Source organism: Homarus americanus, unplaced genomic scaffold (genome assembly GCF_018991925.1).
Source record: "Homarus americanus isolate GMGI-L3 unplaced genomic scaffold, GMGI_Hamer_2.0 scaffold33468, whole genome shotgun sequence".
In the NCBI taxonomy this organism is placed as follows: Eukaryota; Metazoa; Arthropoda; class Malacostraca; order Decapoda; family Nephropidae; genus Homarus; species Homarus americanus.
In genome coordinates, this window is record NW_024714177.1 from 4,292,293 (window position 1) to 4,311,256 (window position 18,964).

General features: G+C 43.1%; 2 protein-coding genes across 2 annotated transcripts; both read left to right on the top strand.

Moving 5' to 3' along the window:
- Positions 1 to 9,883: 9,883 nt before the first annotated feature.
- Positions 9,884 to 14,110, top strand: LOC121878342. Its single transcript, XM_042384512.1, has 5 exons — positions 9,884 to 9,933; positions 10,633 to 10,801; positions 13,254 to 13,389; positions 13,550 to 13,759; positions 13,908 to 14,110. Exons 3-5 carry the CDS (start codon positions 13,335 to 13,337, stop codon positions 14,078 to 14,080), a joined length of 438 nt encoding a protein of 145 aa, XP_042240446.1. The 5' UTR covers positions 9,884 to 9,933; positions 10,633 to 10,801; positions 13,254 to 13,334; the 3' UTR covers positions 14,081 to 14,110.
- Positions 14,091 to 17,893, top strand: LOC121875997. Its single transcript, XM_042380853.1, has 6 exons — positions 14,091 to 14,116; positions 14,415 to 14,569; positions 15,848 to 16,087; positions 17,170 to 17,275; positions 17,417 to 17,553; positions 17,762 to 17,893. The coding sequence occupies exons 1-5, from the start codon at positions 14,091 to 14,093 to the stop codon at positions 17,433 to 17,435; spliced, it is 546 nt and encodes a 181-aa protein (XP_042236787.1). The 3' UTR covers positions 17,436 to 17,553; positions 17,762 to 17,893.
- The last annotated feature ends 1,071 nt before the right edge of the window (positions 17,894 to 18,964 follow it).

Consider the following 18,964-nt stretch of genomic DNA (forward strand, 5'->3'; position numbering starts at 1 on the left):
ATTCGTTTTTGCTTTTATACTCATTTGTGAATAATCATATTAACGAATATTATATAGTTTATAATTATATGCCATATTGTACTAGAGTCGGACAAATTGTTCAGTTACCCAAATATCATACTAGTCATTAAAATTTGAATAAAAGAACCCACAATTAGTTAAGTTACGTACAACAAGCAAATTATTTCTGAAAATTGCCTATTTAACTAACTGTAAAGTAATGCATAGTAAGGTATACAGTACACGGTTCCTCTGTGGTGTGAACATAATGCCAGAGGAATTGTCAAAAGTACCGGCCGCTGTGGGAACGTTAAAGAACAAAAAGTTCACCTAAAAACAAGGATTGCGGGAGAAAGAATATTTCTAATTTTCCGGAAGGATGTGAGTGCGCCCCTCCCCCCTTGCACCCCTCTGCGAACGCCCATGATTACCTGGCAGGTGCTTTAATGAAGTTACTGGAAATTAACTGCTATTAAAACGTATTTATGTGTATCCTGCTTAATGTGCATGTTTGAATACAGTTTGTGCTTGTTGTCAGCATGTGTGTGGGTTTTTTCATGTGTGCCGAAGTGTAGTCCGATTTATGAAAATGCCATGTGTGTATATACTCCTCTGTGTGTATACCTGGTCTTCCTTTTCTCGTCTCATGTCTGTGCAGTACGTCCAGGTATGTGAATGGGGAGTTCATATTTCTATTTATGCCGTTTTATGTTCACTTATAAGATATTGTCTTAAAGTGTGTGTATTGGTCATCCATACATAGGCTATGTATGCATCTCCATGTATGTTTGTGTATTTTCATGTACTGTATCGGTATGTACTCCCATATTCGTATATTTCCGAAAGTGTGTTCTTTTTATGTGTACTTCCCCCCCCCCCTCCACCCACCCACGAGTGTGGGTGAACCATGAGTCATGAGCTTCCGGTTCTCTCTTGGTCTACTCACTAGTTACTGCTGGTGTTTCCTGGTCTCGAGCTTCTCAGAGGACCGTACGTTACAGCTGGAGACATCTGATAACACGTTAAATCGCTACGACGCGGAGATAGAGATGAAAACTGAACTTAAGATCGCCCTGGGAATGTAGCGTAATTTGTCATATCACCCGGATAGTTCTTTGTTACAAACTTTCTTAATTCAGTGTTAATATAGGAGGAAACTCGAGTAAGCGGAGTTTGGTAGGGTCACACTGGATAACGCCCTTCCCACGTGCGTCCGGGCCAAACAGGACTCGAACCCATGACAGTTCTGCGTGTTACCGCTGTACCACCAACACACTACACCCATCAATTACTTGTTAAATGTTTTTGACATTTGAATCTTTTGATCAAGTATTTGCGTCTCTACCTTTCATGACTTTATCGTGTTAATTCTCATACTATATCTGCTTTCATTTATATACAAATACCTGATATTCTTAAGGAAACCGATTGAAGACATTACATGTTCTTCCCCATGAAGTTAGCCGATATCTTTCATCTTCCGTAGGCCAAAACTATCGTGTTGTTTGATGGTGAATCCCTGATGACGATCAATAAACAGCTGCTGTGGAGGGAGGGAAGATGTTATCACCACCTATTGGTCAGTCATGCACGGTGCTCCAGTACCATGCTCCAGTTCCCTTAATTAATTTAAAAATTCTTTATGTATTTGCTCTAAGCCAACTGGATATAGTACACACTAGGGATCAAAAACAGTTGTAAGTATGGTGAAAAGGCTAGAAATAATGACTATATTGTACAGTATAGCTTTTCTTATTCTCATTTTTCCCCTGGAAGTGTATTGCAATTGTTTACCGCTGTAGTGGTGATTGGCTACCAGGTGTGACGCCATGTTTCCAAGAAAACATATTTTGGTGACTAAAACAAGTGGAATTTAAGGCGTGCAGTTACGGTCTACGATGAACCCTTACACTGCCCTGCCGCGATGATTGCAAGTTACGTCTGTATTGGGCCTGAGAGATGTATTTTGTAGCTCAATAAACCCCCGGCGACATCTGTGAAGCACATGGCAGCTTGAGGATGCAAGCAGTAGGTGTGTAGCTTCCCCTTGCCAGACGTAAGTCTTCCCAGGTAAACCACACCATTGGCGTGACGTGCAACTGCCAAGTCGAATATTTTTTATCGTGATACGTTTATTATGTTTAGAATCTTGCTATAGACCAAATTAAATATTAGTTATCGACTTAATTTTAGGATTGCTACATTGGTACAACAACTTGAATTTTCTCTAGGGCAGAACTAATACAAGGCGCGCGGTTGGTTTAAATAGATTTACCTTAGTTTTCGGCTGTGTTTCGGGTGAGGTGTGCGGCTAAATTTGTGTCCCAAAATGACCATAAACTAATATTGTATCGTGTTCAAGAAATTGTTTATTGTGTCTATACAAAGAAGACGACCAACACTAATAATGATTCGGTGTAAAGGATATATAACATTAAGCATTTTAATAATAGGTAAGTATCTTATTTAAAAATTTCCTTTTGTTTCCCTGTCAGTAAAAAAAACTATGTCCCGTGATTGATTTATATTTTATATTTAATTATATCATAGACCTGATGGCATCGTCTAAAACACACAATTAAATCACATAGAAAATAAATTAACCTAATAATAATAATAATAATGATATTGTTGTTGTTGTTTAAGAGTTATTTAAAAGCTGAAGTTTCCACCTCTTAACTATACTCTGCCATGTACACACGCCTTTCATGTACACCTGTATTATGTACACACCTGTCTGTTGTAACCTCTGTTATGTACACTCACAGCTCCATTATATACACTCATATACCTATTATACACATATCTGTTGATGGTGTGCACTTTTATTAAGTACACGTCGGCTTTGTACACCCTATAATATCATATGTCATAGGTGCCAAGTTCAGATACTGTAGTAAGTGCTGGAACTCAGGAAAGTTTCAAAAGGAGGCTAGATAGATTCATGGATGATAGAGAGTGGTAGTAACTCTCGACAGGAGCTGCCATGCACAGGCCAACCGGCCCATTGCAGACTCCTTATTTTCTTATGTTTATGTTTATACACATAACTTTCCCCAGGAAGAAAGTTGTGATTTCGGGGCTGCAGGTCAAATAGGCCCTAGTCATAATAACCCCTAGTCCCAATAGGCCCCAGGCGAAATAGGTCCCGTGCTGACAAACCCCAAGCTAACCTTTAGACCTGAATTCCACCATTAAATTGCTAGGGTAAGTTGGGGCCTGTTTAGACTGGGACCGATTCAACCAGTCAGCGTTTTCAGTACCTGTGGCGCGGTGACCTTTGACCTCAGCTGCGGTCAACATTCCAGGGGTCAGGTCACAAGCGATTAATCCTGTCACAGAAGCACGAAATTCAATGTATTTTTTCTTTATTTTTCGGAACTTTTCAAAAATACATAGAGGAAACACGATAAATGAGGATTTTGACAGACAAGTAAATCACTGTAGTTGCGCGTGATCCAGGTATATGCTGATAACCACAAGGAAAGAAGAAAACACGAAGTTCCCAAGCGCTTTCGTGTAATTCACATCTTCAGGGGTGAGTACAGACTAAGGAGAAGTACAAAACAAGGTATATATATACAGAGGAGGGTGAGATCAAGTCCACAATGGTCAGGTATTAGGTAATGACCCTATTAATCTTTAAAAAGCACCGTAACGGTCGGTAGTCAGGTCAGAGGGTAAGGTGACCCAACCTTCTCACCTGGTTACAAATCTTCTTAATTACAAAATTGTCCAGTTTGTACCATTACTCAAATTCATGTTGACTGCTTCGGTATGTTTAATGAGACTAGATTCTATAATGTTCCTAATGTCAATTGAATTACAAGGTAATATTGAGGAGGCATTATCCCAGTCACTGCAATGCTTATTATCCCTCAGATGAACAAACAGGAATCCAATACTCCCCCAGTCTAATCAACTCTGTGATTCCTCTGTAAATAACGTCAACGCCGAAAATCAATGAACTTTCTACAGTGTATCAAACAGATCTCCCACACCATGAGCTTGTACATGAAGAACTTGCTGTATGTGTGTGTGGAGAACCATAACGCACCTGGAGTGAGTGACCATATGATGTTATGCTTCCTAGAGTAAACACTTAAAGGGGGGGAACACTTCCAGCCAGTAAGGAGGAGTGCAGTGTGTTAGTGAAGTTTTTCTGTACTGATACGATTGCTTTGTGGTGTGGCAGAGAACACGCTCGTCAGGTCTGGTATTGATCAATATTCATTACGGGTATTAAATTTTTCTCTTCTCTTCGTATCTAAAAGACAAATTTTCTTGACAGGACAGAAGTTGTTTTTTTGCTTTTGTTTTTTAATAAGATCTCAATTTGTTTTGTTTTAAGGGTGTTATTTTATATTTTTCTCCACCGAGGATTATGTTTTGTTTAGCCAAATTGTAATGGTACGAAATAATTACCCCCGGAGAAATATGTGTAATAACAATACTTCACTTACAACTAAGGTAGGTGATATTATTTAATTATAAAAGAAACTCTGATTCAGGTGTAAAGGAAGGTGTTTAAACGCCCCTTGATCACCTGTGTGTGTGCACGTTACTGTTCCCTGACCACCTGTGTGTGTGTGTGCACCTTACTGTTCCATGACCATCTGTGTGTGCACCTTACTGTTCCATAATAATAATAATAATTGAAAGAGCTTGGCAGCCAGAAGGATGAAAATATACAGTTACATATTTGGGGAATGGGTTTCGAACTATAAATAATATACAAGTAACATAAGTGATACAAAAAAGATATATAATAACTAGATGGGGAAAAGCTCAAACTACAGTGCATTTCAACATAGTGACAGTGCAAGAAGTAGTATTTACTGGGAGTGAATACACTGGTTTATTACAAGTTATTGATAATTTTTACAATGGTTGGGACTGGGCTGTTATAGCGATCAGTTCGTGCACGTATGGGCTGGATGCGGTTGTGGTGTCGAACAGCAATTCCGGGCTAGGGGATCTCAGGTGGTAGTAGGAGCGGTGTCGAGGATGGTGTAGAAGCTTCTTACCAAATTTGCAGATGAGGTCGTGGTGATGGTCAGTGAGAGTCGAAAGGGTCAGTGTGTTGAGCGCTTCTTGATATGGAGTAGGAAGGGGAGAGAATAATCTTGCATGCCCTCTTTTGCACTTTTCTAGGTGTTTACGTTGTGTGGCATTTAGGGAGGAAGACCAGGTAGGGGAGGCATAGGTGAGCTTGGGAAGTATGAATGTTGTGTAAACACTGAGGAGCTCGGGTGCAGGAACTCCGAGGGACTTGAGTCGGCAGAGGAGGTGGAGACGGAAACTGGAGGATTTGACAACTTCACTGACGTGTGGTTTCCAATTTAGTTTGTTGTCTATGCTGACGCCGAGGAGCTTCGTGGAATCTACAACCTGGAGTGTGTTCGGACCTAAAGTAATGGAAGGAGGTGGGACAATGTCGGAGGAGAGGTTGATGTGCATAACCATGGTCTTGGTATGGTTGATGGTGACATGGTTGTTGGTGGCCCAGTTTTGGACCTTACTGTGCACCTTACTGTTCCATGACCACATTTTCAAACGTTTTCACGTAACTGGGAGCCAAAATTATACGCATCTTGGTTCAATAGCCTCTGTAATTTAGTCGCCATTTTTTACACGCACACACACACCTGGATAACAACAGGCCCGTGGCTCTCAAGGCAACTGTGGGCCAGCTTTCAGCATCGATAATCTATTTATGTCTTTCCGTTCTGTCTCAGCCTATTCTTCCACGCAGGACGGGACAGTGGAAGGTGGTGGAGAGGGGGTAGGGGGTGAGATCAACAAAGTAGCAATATGTGCAGCCTCTCTCTCTCTCTCTCTCTCTCTCTCTCTCTCTCTCTCTCTCGGAATTCATTGGGGCAGTGTGAATGGTTTCAGCATCAACGTCTTATTGATCAATTGCAATGCTGATACCGCTCTCATGTTGCCAAAGTCAGTCGACCTTCATAACACACTACAGGTCGTGCTGACTCATGAAGGTGTCGGACTGGGTGACTGACGGGGGCAGGTGGGAGGAGGAGGAGGTGGGGAGGAGATGGGGAGTGGAGGAGGAGGTGGGAGTGGAGGAGGAGGTGGGGTGGAGGAGGGTGGGGAGGGAGGTGATGGGAGAGGGGGAAGGAAAATTTGGGGAGGAGGAAAGGAGGGGGTACTATTATAATTTTTTAAGGGGGGTTGGAGGGGAGGAGGGAGTTAGGTAAGTGGTAAGGTGTTTGGATTTTTATAGATATTAACTATGTACGGAAATTGCAGAGTGCATGCATACTTGTACCCAAATACCAACATGCAAACACACACGCAGGAGGATGGTAAGGAAGGAAGGGATGATGGGGGGTCTTGCTCTACAGTAGTCTTGGGATGGAAGAGGGAGGAAGGAAGGAAGAGTGCTTATGTCCCGCGCTACACACAGAGTGAGGTTACTGCTCTCTCTCTCTCTCTCTCTCTCTCTCTCTCTCTCTTTCTCCTACTCTCTCTCCTTGACTAGCAAACATATCGTACTCAAAGAGTTAAAAACATCGTACAGTGATACTCAAGTAGATGCGTGTCATAGTAAAAAAGAGGTTTTTTTGTTATCGTACTCAAGGGACTTAAAAACATCGTATACTCAAAATTTAAAAAAACACGTCATGGTATAAACGACCCATCAAATAAAAGGCCATTAATTACCTCGTCTTGTCATGATTAAACAACTCTTCCTAATTGCTTCGACCTAATTACACTAATAACTACTCGTGTCTTGTAGTTATGCTTCATTAGGTCTTTTATTTTGAACCATTTTGATATACAGTATAACTTTTTTTTTAACTAATAACTTGGTGGGAATATTGAGGATCTTGTAAAAAGTTATACGAATTGTAATGTTTTTGTTCTTATTTATTTCGTCTTTGTTTTTTGTTTTTATTTATTTTCTTTGTTTTTTGTTTATTTGTATGTTATTTTTTTTGTTTTTAGTTTGTCATTTTTTTATTTGTGTTATTGTTTTTTGTTTGTTGTTATTTGTCTTTTTTTAATTGTTTGCTATTGTTTATGTTTTTAGTTATTTTGTCTGAGTTTTTTTGTTTCTTATTGTTTCTGTTTTGTTGTTATTGTGTTGCTGTTTTTGTTGTTCTCTTTTCTTTTAGCTGTCATTCTATCATGAAGCTGACGAAGACCTGACATCCTCCTGACGTTCCTAGACTGACGTGACTAACTGACACTGGGGTAATGTTTTGTGGGGAAGGAACCGTAGGCAGAAAAAGGAGTGGGGTGAGGAGAGGGTGAAGGAGGGGAAGGAGGGAAGGGAGATGAGGGAGAGGGTGAAGGAAGAAGAGAAGGAAGGAAGGGGGAGGTGAGGGGGAGAGAATTGAAGGAAGAAGGAAGGGGAGAGGGTGAAGGAAGGAAGGAGGGGGTGAGGAGAGGGTGAAAGGAGGGAAGGGGGGGGTGAGGGAGGGGTGAAGGAAGGAAGGAGGAAGGGTGAGGAGAGGGTGAAGGAAGGAAGGGAAGGGAAGGGGGTGAGGGAGAGGGTGAAGGAAGGAAGGAAGGAGGGAGGGGGGTGTTATTATCTGGTCAATATATGAGCTTACCAGTCCCTTGTCTACGCCTGTATTCTTGTTGTTGTTGTTGTTCTTCGAAACCTCAGCTAATATGGCATAGTGATAGGAGATACATACATACATTACCACTACACACACACACACACACACACACACACAACCACACAACACAAAACACACACACACACACAACCACACAACACAAAACACACACACACACACAACCACACACACACACACACACACACACACACAACCACACAGACACACACACACACACACACACACACAACCACACAACACAAAACACACACACACACACAACCACACAACACAAAACACACACACACACACAACCACACACACACACACACACACATTTGACAGACAGGCAATTAATCCTCTGCGTGTATAAGATCTGAACCAATCTCTATGGGCATTTCGATACCTTTTATACTCATAGCTCCTTCCTGTTGCCTCCTACGCGTCATTATCCAACCTTCACCTCGTGCAACAGTAAGAGTTGACTAGATAAAATAAACTAGGATGATAAAATAAACAATGATTTAACCTGTAGTAATAATAGTTGTTGTGTAAGCTAGTGTAGGTGGAAAATATCTCCCTAATTAGCAGTTGAATATCCCTTACCATTCCTCACTTAATTCTCTCCCTGCTGCTAATCGTCTCCACTATATGAGAAAGTTACTGAAGATGATAAGAAATGTCTGATTATTTCTCTTCTTCTCTGTTTTGTGTTGTTGTTTGTTTACTTTGATTGTTATTATTGGTGTAACTTGATGTATGGCAATGTTGTTTCAGTAGAGCATTTGGTCACTACTTCAGCAGGCCTCAGGGGATAAGAGGTATTGATGCTGACGCTGGCCACTACAGCCGGCGGGACACAGGTACATGATACGTTACTGAAAAATGGTCCTCTGATAAACACGGATTTACAACATGATAATTAACGCCATATTGACGTGACAAAAGCGACCTTTGAAACAAACAGACGATCAAACCAAAAACTAACAGGTAGATATGTACTAACTTGGCCATTTGGATTGGTGTGGTCATACAAACAGACTTCATCAATCTTTTGCCTCGAGTCTCACCTGTGATGCCAACAGACAGACAGGTGAGCGAAATATTGTAGGAGAAATGTCTATAAAATGATGATAAAAAACAACACATTATGGAAACTCTCATCACGCCTTGGAGGTTTATTGTTTTGTGTGTGTGTGTGTGTGTGTCGTGTGTGTGTGTGTGTGTGTGTGTGTGTATGTGTCGTGTGTGTGTGTGTGTGTGTGTGTGTGTGTGTGTGTGTGTCTCTCTCTTGTGTGTGTCGTGCAGGAGCGTCATCACCCAGCACACACCACTGAGTCAAGTAACGACGCCGCCATCAAGCCATTACACTGACTGCCGCCTTGCGTCTCCTGGGAGAGTAGGAGGGAGGGGTCAGTGTAGAGAGAGGGAGAGGTATTGACAAAGGTATTAACCGGCTGTTAACCCCTGCCCTCAAAAAGGATTAAGACCTGTTTGCTAGGACCTGTTTGCTAGGACCTGTTTGCTGGGAACTGTTTGCTAGGACCTGTTTGCTGGGAACTGTTTACTAGGACCTGTTTGCTAGGACCTGTTGCTGGCACCTGTTTCCTAGATTCTTTTTGCTAGGACCTGTTGCTGGGAACTCTTGCTAGGACCTGTTTGTAGGACCTGTTTCTTGGACCTGTTTCCTATTCTTTTGCTAGGACCTGTTGTTGGGACCTATTTCCTAGATTCTTTTTGCTAGGACCTGTTGCTTGGACCTGTTTGATAGGACTTGCTTACTAGGACCTGTTTGCTGGGACTTAGACAGACACAAAGAGGTAAGCAAAACAAACGCGTCCACAGCCCCCCCCCCCCCTCGTTACCTATATGACTGTCAGGGCGGAAAGATGACTGGTTTATGACAGACAAAGCAGACCTTGGTGAGACAGGGAGAGCGACAGACAGACAGAAAGACAGTCAGTGTAATAAATAAGTTGACAGCGAAACAGACAATAATAATAATAATAATAAATAAGACAAAATTGACCTTGAATATTTATAATTTCTAGACAAAAACTTTTAACAATATAATTTCAAATATTTTCGTCTCTTTTCAGCCATGACGTGTACTCCGCATCCACCAATGACACGACGACATTCCCGACCATCATCCAAGGTGATTGGTTCTCCTGGGAAAATGGACGGGGCATGGAAACAGAAATTTTCCCTAATGAGATAATCTGGGGCAAACCTATAGACCGGGAGGTGATTCGTCGAAGTACCAGTACGTCTTCATCCACCAATCAGGTGCTTGTGTCAGATTCATCGTCAGGTCCTGGAACGTCATAGAGACTGGAAAGTAAGGGTAAACATGGCTTCTGATTGGCTGTGGTTAATTACTTTAAAACAAAAAGTGACGTCGGAAAAGATATTGTGATTTTCAGCTTTTTAATTTTAATATATTTATTCTAAAAGCAATATAGATAGATGGGGGATAGAGATGGACAGATAAATGTGAGACAGATGGATAGAGATAGAGAGAGAGAAACAAAGGCCGGAGATGAAAACACAAAGGAATTAATCTCAGCTCAGAAAAACATCCAAATCCTCTCTATGAAAATTATCTCCCATATCTCAGGAAATGAACCACCAGAGCGATTAACTGTTTTACTTACACTGCTAGACCACAAGATAGTGTGTGTGTGTGTCATCCTGGGAGTCTGTAGGGAATGAGATAATTACATGATGTGAGGGGAGAAGGAGGGAGAGGGAAGGAGGGAGAGGGAAGGAGAGAGAGGGAAGGAAATTGGTTAGATATATGGAGTGTGTGTGTCTGTCTCTCTGTCTTGGTTTGTCTGGTATGAGGTCTTTCCGTCTGTTTTTGTTTGTATTATTTTTTTTTGCCTGTCTCAATGTCTGTTTGTCTGTCTGTTTATCTACCTGTCTGTCTATCTCTGTCTGTTTATCTACCTGTCTGTCTATCTATCTGTTTGTCCCTTCTACACTTGATGAATAGTAATGTAGTTTTTTTTAATCTACATCTCAATACTTCTTCCAGGTTCGTGTATCAGTCGGAGAAGCCTGAAGGAGGAGGTATCGGCGTCGTCAGTGTGTGTTCTGCAGGAGGGTAGGCACGGCTACCTCATGTTCAGGCAAGACCCGACCTTCCTTAACTGTCGGCCAGCCATACACGGTCTCTACCACTTCGCCTGGCAGAACAGATTCAGGTGAGAGAGAGAGAGAGAGAGAGAGAGAGAGAGCAACGTAACCCCAGTCTGTGATGACATATGGTACAGTCTGCCTTGCAAGGAGTTCGTCAAATCAATGGTATACTTTCACTCAGCTACGGGTGACCTGTCTGTGTGTACCTCGACGATGCTTTGATGTTTTTAACAGTTTATGCGCCTCTGGAGACCATATCGACTCACCTGACTGCCATCCCTCTCTAGTGTAATGACAATGCGATATGTACTTTATTTACGGTGACATTTACGCCGTAGTTGAATACTTATATGGCCCTACAATAACACAAAACTAAGTACCTTCATTGTGGGCCATCAAAGTATTCAACTACTGCATAAATATCACCGTAAATAGTCTGCCTTTACTAACTGGGAGTCCTTTCATACATAGTTGGGTTGGTATACTTGTCCTTAACCACAAACACAACAAAAAACTATATGACCCACGGAGCTAACCCGATGTTACGTGTTGTAGTACTGAAGTTTGTCGCCAGGAGTACTGAGCGTCTAGTGGAGGCAGTAAATGGTTGGGGTACTGTAGAGGAGGAGGTCGTGTAGGAGTGGTGAGGGTACTGTAGGGGAGGAGGGAGGTCGTAGGGGAGGGGAGGGTACTGTAGGAGGAGGAGGTGTAGGAGGGTGAGGGTACTAGAAGGAGGAGGGAGGGCGGGGAGTGGTGAGGGTACTGTAAGAGGAGGAGGAGGGCGTGTAGGAGTGGTGAGGGTACTGTAGGAGGAGGGAGGCTGTAGGGAGTGGTGAGGGTACTGTAGAGGAGGAGGTCGTAGGAGTGGTGAGGGTACTGTAGGAGTGGTGAGGGTACTGTAGGGAGGAGAGGTGTAGGGAGTGGTGAGGGGTACTGTAGGAGGAGGAGGGCGTGGGGAGGGTGAGGGTACTGTAGGGAGGAGGAGGTCGTGTAGGGAGGATGAGGGGGCTGTAGGAGTGGTGAGGGGTACAGTAGGAGGAGGAGGGCGTGGGGAGTGGTGAGGGTACTGTAGGAGGAGGAGGGCGGTAGGGGAGGGTGGAGGGTACTGTAGAGGAGGAGGTCGTAGGGAGGAGAGGGACTGTAGGGAGTGGTGGGGGGTACTGTAGGAGGAGGAGGGTGGGAGGTGGGAGGGGTACTGTAGGAGGGGAGGAGGGCGTGTAGGGAGTGGTGAGGGTACTGTAGGAGGGAGGAGGAGGGCGTGTAGAGTGGTGGAGGGTACTAGGAGGAGGAGGGCGTGTAGGGGAGGGGAGGGTACTGTAGGGAGTGGTGAGGGTACTGTAGGGAGGAGAGGCGTGTAGGGAGTGGTGAAGGTACTGTAGGAGGAGGAGGAGGAGGGCGTGGGGAGTGGTGAGGGTACTGTAGGAGAGAGGCGTGTAGGGAGTGGTGAAGGTACTAGGAGGAGGAGGAGGAGGGCGTGTAGGGAGTGGTGAGGGTACTGTAGGAGGAGGAGGTCGTGTAGAGTGGTGGAGGGTACTGGGGAGGAGGAGGGAGGGCGTGTAGGGGAGTGGTGAGGGTACTTGTAGGAGGAGGAGGTCGGGGAGTGGTGAGGGTACTGTAGGGGAGGAGGAGGGAGGGCGGGGAGGGTGAGGGTACCAGGAGGAGGAGGTCGTGTAGGAGTGGTGAGGGTACTGTAGGGGTGAGGGTACTGTAGGAGGAGGAGGGCGTGTAGGAGTGGTGGAGGGTACTGTAGGAGGAGGAGGTCGTGGGAGTGGTAAGTACTGTAGAGGAGGAGGGCGTGTAGGAGTGGTGTATACTGTAGAGAGGAGGGCGTTTAGAGTGGTGTTGGTACGTAGAGGAGGAGGATGGCGTGTAGATATGTAGCAGTGTACAGTTGGTCCTGGAGTGTGTTGTTGTGTTGCCCCTGTTTTCGCCCCATTTACACCTATCTCAACCTTTCCTACACCTACTTCCACCCTCACTACACCCCACACACCCCACACCATACCCACACTCCACCTTCCCACACCCACACACCACACCCACCTTCCTACACCCCACCTTCCTACACCCACCCACCTTCCTACACCCACCTCCACCTTCCCCACACCCACACCCACCTTCTACACCCCACTATGCCTGTTTACTGTCTTTTATATAACCTCATTTTCCCTGTTTCTCCATTTCTCTCATTTCTTCCTTCCTGTACCCTCCTCCTTCCTCCTTCCTCCCTCCCTCCTTCCTTCCCTCCCGTCCCCTCCTCAAACTTTCCCTCTCCTCCCTCCCGTAATTACCCACTACCCACTCCAACTTTCACATGGCGTCCTCCCTCTCTCTCTCTTAACTCCCACACAATTTAATCTCATATGTATATGTCTACAAACCTATTAATATGTTTTCTTTATATTATTTGTTTACCTCCGTTTACTTGTGCTTATTTATCAGTGTTTGCCTGCGTTAATATACATGTATTTACCAGTGTTTACCTGTGTCTAATTACCTTGTTTACCTGTGTTTCAGCTTCACGGGAGAATGTAACCATCCAGGGCTATCCTCAAGTCGTGCCAGGAGCCAGGTAGCCAGTTCCTCATCGACAACCAGATGTTCTCCTCACAGTACAGGAAGTGCCAGGGCATAGGTCACTCCTTTGATGCCAGTGAGTGTTTCTTGCAACCCTTTGGAGAGAGAGAGAGAGAGAGAGAGAGAGAGAGAGAGAGAGAGAGAGAGAGAGAGAGATTCCCAATGAAATACTGTAATCTATTTGCATACAACTTTTCCATCCAAACACCATCTCACCTGGCCCTCCCACTCCCCAGCTGTGGTGTTCTCGTGCCTGGGTGACTGGTATGTGGGCGGGAATCATTACTTCACCGTTGTCAATACCAGGGAGTCCAGGAAAGAGGAGAAATACCGCTGCTTCGTCAGGAACAGGGAGGACGACCTGTACATGGGTCACTCCATTACCCCGGAGTGTTCTGTGCTCAAGACCCCAGAGAACAGCCCCGTCAGGTTCAGGCTGTCTTATGGTGAGGAGGGGAGGGAGGAGGAAGGGTTGTGGAGGGAGGAGGGATGGAAAATTAAGCCTCATTTACATTAAAAAGAAAATTATTATTATTACCGACAAAAACCTTTAAAAATAATTCATCATCTTCTTACCTTCTGCAACTCTTTCAGTAAAGCATGAGGAGGTGAGCCCCGGGTGTTTCCTGCCGAGGAACCTGACGGGCAAGTGGCAGTCTACGGGGAAGGAGCCGAGATGCTGGTCAACGCCACCCATATCAAGGAGACAACCTGGCGGGGGGCTCGGCCAAGACCTCCTCCTACGTGTGTCTCCAGCATCGTGGTAACCGCTTCCTTATGGCCAAGCTCAGTGTGGAGGGCTGGTGAGTACTGGTGACACATACACTATTTATGAAATCCGTGTTCTTTGGGTGAGACTTGAACATGTGTCGTGTGATATAGCATTATACAGCCTTGTTTCCTCACCATTTTCAAACCTGATATGAAAAGCCCTACAATGATTTAGTCTTATGTAGTTTCAATGACGGTCGATTCGGAATCTTTGTGAAGCAGGTTCGAATCCTCCTTAAAATTAGTTATTTTAATACAAATTACAAATGTTAATGTTATAGATGCACCATCTTCACCTTACCTAATAACTCAAGTATTTGTTGTCCGCAGTCAGACGGAGCATGCGTGTTGGGAGCTGCTGTCACGCCACCATAACATCGCGTCAGGTAAATCACTCACCTGGCCTCTCTCATCTCGCAGCTTCCAGGTGTGTGACTACTCCAACTTCAGGAGCGGCCGAGAGTGGAAGTACGATACTCTCATAGGTGGGTCCCTAAGCCGACGTGTAGTGTGTGTGTAATAATAATAATAATAATAATAATAATAATAAACGGTTTATTGAAAAAGTTCTGCAGCTCGAAGGCTGAAAATATACATTGGACATAAATGACTTATTACATACATTGGTGGTTTAACAAAAGCCTTTATTAGAGAAAGGTAAAGGAACATACAGTGTACATACAAATTAATGTAGGTGTTGAACAGCAAACACGTAGTGTAATAACTCTCTCCCAGATAGTGTTAAGAGGGACCTCATGTGGTGTAGTAGTTCTCTCACAGATGGTGTTATGAGAGACCACGTGGTGTAGTAATTCCTTCACAGATGGTGTTATGAGGGACCTCACGTGGTGTAGTAATTACCTCACAGATGGTGTTATGAGGGCCTCACGGTATAGGATTCTCACAGATGGTGTTGTGAGGGGCATCACGTGGTGTACGAATTCCTCACAGATGGTATGAGAGGGCCTGACGTGGTGTAGTACCCTCACAGATGGTGTTATGAGGGACTTGACGTGGTGTAGTAATTCTCCATATGGTGTTATGAGGACCTGACGGGTGTAGTAATTCCTCACAGATGGTGTTATATGAGTGAGATGTGGTCCCAGGCCTTCCTATCGTAGACAGATTAACACATATCTGGTTGTTGTTGGGTCTCACGGGCCGTTATCACTGGGTACCTGGGACCTCACTGTGTGAAGGTTAACTTGGGTACGACTGTTACTGTTGAGTTGTTCTCACTGACTTAAGCACTGTTCACATCACTGTTCACCCTGTTTAACACTGGTTCCATTCCTTTCCTAAATGAAATTGTAACTTCGGCAGAACTTGATATTCGTGAGGTGGGTTCAGGAGGGAGTTGGTATGGGCCAACGTAATAGTTGACCTGGCTGCTCCGGAGAGGAGCCAGGTACGTCTTGACCTCTCGGTGGCTGGCGATGTAGTGTGTGTGTGTGGCACCAGGATACATCTTCACATCTTGTCGTCTCACAGTAGTCTATGATTTCTTTCTCGTTTTGTCGTCTCAGTGTCAATCACGCCACCATTTCCTTACCTCCTCCTCTCAGCTCTCAATAATCCTCTTATGTACGGCCATTTGCGTCGATCCTGACCCAAATCTTCCCTTTAAATACCTAAAACGGTCTGTGGGGATAATTTCTTCCTCACCTCCCACCCCTCACGCTCCTCCACCAGTGAACTTGTCAGAATATCTACTGGAGTCATATTTCTACTAAACCGCTAATATTGGTCACTTTCTCACTCAGCTGATACACCAGACCCGATCTCCTGTCCCCTTGGAGGTCGATTCTCATTCGGGCAAAGTGGTCCATCACCCCTCACACCTCGCATCGTTGGGGGCATTACCTCGTCCCCTCTAGACACTTACCCTTGCCACACCCGCGTCTCGGATATGTCTGTATGTGACGAGAACCGTAAATGGATCATCATTGACACGGACCTCTGCCTCTCCCTCAACAAGGACGGTCATCCAGTGGACTTCAACAGTGAGTAGTGTTGGTGAAGATAGATAAAAAGTTGACTCTGATCCGATTCTTTTGTTTATGGGAATATATACAGTATAGATTATTTTTTCTTGTCCCGTTTGTATATTTTGAAGATAATTGACGTTTTTTTTTTAGATCTAGGTATGATTTTGATGATCGAAAAAGCAATGACGAGACACTGAACTATTGTGATTGTCGTTTTATATTAGTTACAATGCTGGCCACGTGCTGCTTAATATCTCATATTGTTCTTTTTATCATTTTTATTACTCATTATTACTGTTTATTGCTTGTTATTGGTGTCATTTTCACTGTCATTATACTTTTTTTTATTTCACTTATTATTGTGGTTATTTCTCGTTATTTATGGCATCTTATTGTTGTTGTTATTAAGATTATTATTATTCTATTACTCTCTTGACATATGTTATAAAATTGTCCATGTTATCAAAGTTATTACGTTATCCTCTATGTTATCCCAATTCTTCAATCTGTTTCAGTCTCTTTAATGTGAAAAATTGTATAGTTATTCCGAGGATTTAAACATCGACGTTTTCTTTTTCTTCCATTCTCTATCACACTGAGTTTAGGCCATACTCCTCTATATTGAACTTAGAAACGCTGCCATTGTCTCACACGTATATAAAAGCCAATCGGTGACCTTAATAATGTAAGTTTCAGATAGTGACAATTTGTATACTGTAAGTGTGCACGTTCATGTGTAGATTGTTTGTAAATTGTAAGTGTACAGTATACGTTCGTGTGTTTGTAAATTGTAAGTGTACGTTTTTATATATGTAAATTGTGTGTGCGTTCATGTGCATTTAAAATTGCATAAATTGTATTTGTGTACGTTGACGACTAAACTGTAAATGTGTTACGTTCATGAGTCTAAATTGTAAGTGTGTATGTTTATGTATCTTTTTAAGTGCATGGTCCACATGTCTTTATAAATTGCAGGTACTCTATGTTTACTGTATGTATTAGTTGAAAGGGTTCTGATATTAAGCCTCTATCTTTAATTGGTATTTGAGAGAAGAGAGAGATAGAGATTTTGTATTAACTTTGTCTTTCTGTCGCAGGTGTGACCGACTACCGCCTTCAGTGTATAGGGTACTGGCAGAGAACCTCTTGTCCTACCTCATCACCCACGACCCGTCTGATTCTGTGTCAAGGTTCAGGTGCTGGGTGAGTACAGTATCTTCTTTCTCTTTTGTCAAGATTGAGAAATGTTTGTTTAAGTTTTTGGTAATAATAATAATACAGATAAAACAATAATAGTAAAATAGTTGAGTTATACAAACAAGTTAACTCCGTTTTCTGTTACAGGTGTACCAGGGTCGGGTAACTAAAATACTCATGTCACAGTCAGTGGGAGGGGCGTGGTCTGCGGCAAAACTTCCTCTCCTCCACATACGAAGAGAGCGCCGCTGTTGCGCTTAATCTCACACTTAGTGAACGCCTTTGTGAGTTTTTCTTTAATGATTTATTGACATACTGGAGTTTATTTCATACGTACTGTACACGCATAGATATATAGCTGTTATATTTTGGGTCAAGATTTAGAAAGCGTATTTGCTTTCCTGATTCTTCAAAATGTTTTAGACTGTCTCTATATGTCCTGAATTTTTCCTTCTAAAATTTTGACCACATTTCCGTCTTCGCCGTTTCCAGACGACCAGTGCCCCATGTTTTATGACAATGGCAAGGACCCTTGGCAGCCCAGGGACGAGATGTTCACTATCTTTAGGTTCTCGAGTCACGCCCCCTCCCTCTACGTCACCGCTGACGTCACCATACTTCTTCCACTCGTCATGCTGATTAGCTGGAAGTGATATACAGTTTAACCTTAATAACATTTAATTTACTGTGGCTGTGATCTTAGTATTGTCTTTATGTATCTAGATATTAAGGAGATGTCTTGTGAGCATTATTATTATTATTATATATCAGTGTTTTCGTTGGGTTAATAAGAATCTTAATGCTAGAATAAATGCACCACTGTTTGGGTCTTCCATACAGTGAGGTGACCAGGACTTTCTTAGTGAGAGTGACTGTGTGAACTTTTGTCTTGTCTTTGTAAGGAAAATAACTGACTGAGGAAGATAAACAACCATACTTTTAAAAGACTCGTTGTTGGGGCATACAGAACACTAATAGCGTAATGTTGACTAATATGGATAAATAATGATTGTTAGGTGTTGTGAAGGTCAGCAATGTGTACAGTACTCTAGAATGCGTCAAGCTAATGTTTGTATCAGAGTAACAATGTGCAAACCTCATTAATTGAAGTAGAGATAGAGCCAAAAAGCCCTTAACATGGATCATCCTTGGTGTGATTTCTTCAAGGTGAGAACTGTTGTATTGATTAAAGCTTTTCCTGTCGGGTATTATGGCTAGTCCTGTAGGTGAGAAATGAGAGGACCTGACAGTTTCCCTTATACACAGTCATGAGAGGTTGTATATGTGGTAACCTTAAACTAAATGGAAACTATTCATATTACTTCAGATAAATGATGATATGTTATTGATATGATAGATGGATTAGAATTATCTTTAGTTATGGTCTTATGTATCTGTGAGATGATGTACTTTAATGCAACTATTATCTGGTATCTTTGATTCGGTATTTCAGAGATGGGGAATATTTTTAATGGTGGTTATATTTTGTAATGGAAAGTTCTATGGGTTGAGGTTAGCTGGTCTCTGAGAGGTCCAGTGAGGAACACCCCTCCCCAGCGGTCCAGTATTAGATGTAGAACACAGAGAAACCCTGCCGTGTTCAGTAGTCACTAGATAATTCTCACTGAACATGGATCGTAGTGATGAAAGGGAACCGTTTTACAGCCGTGCAAAAAAAAGAAATAATAACATGAA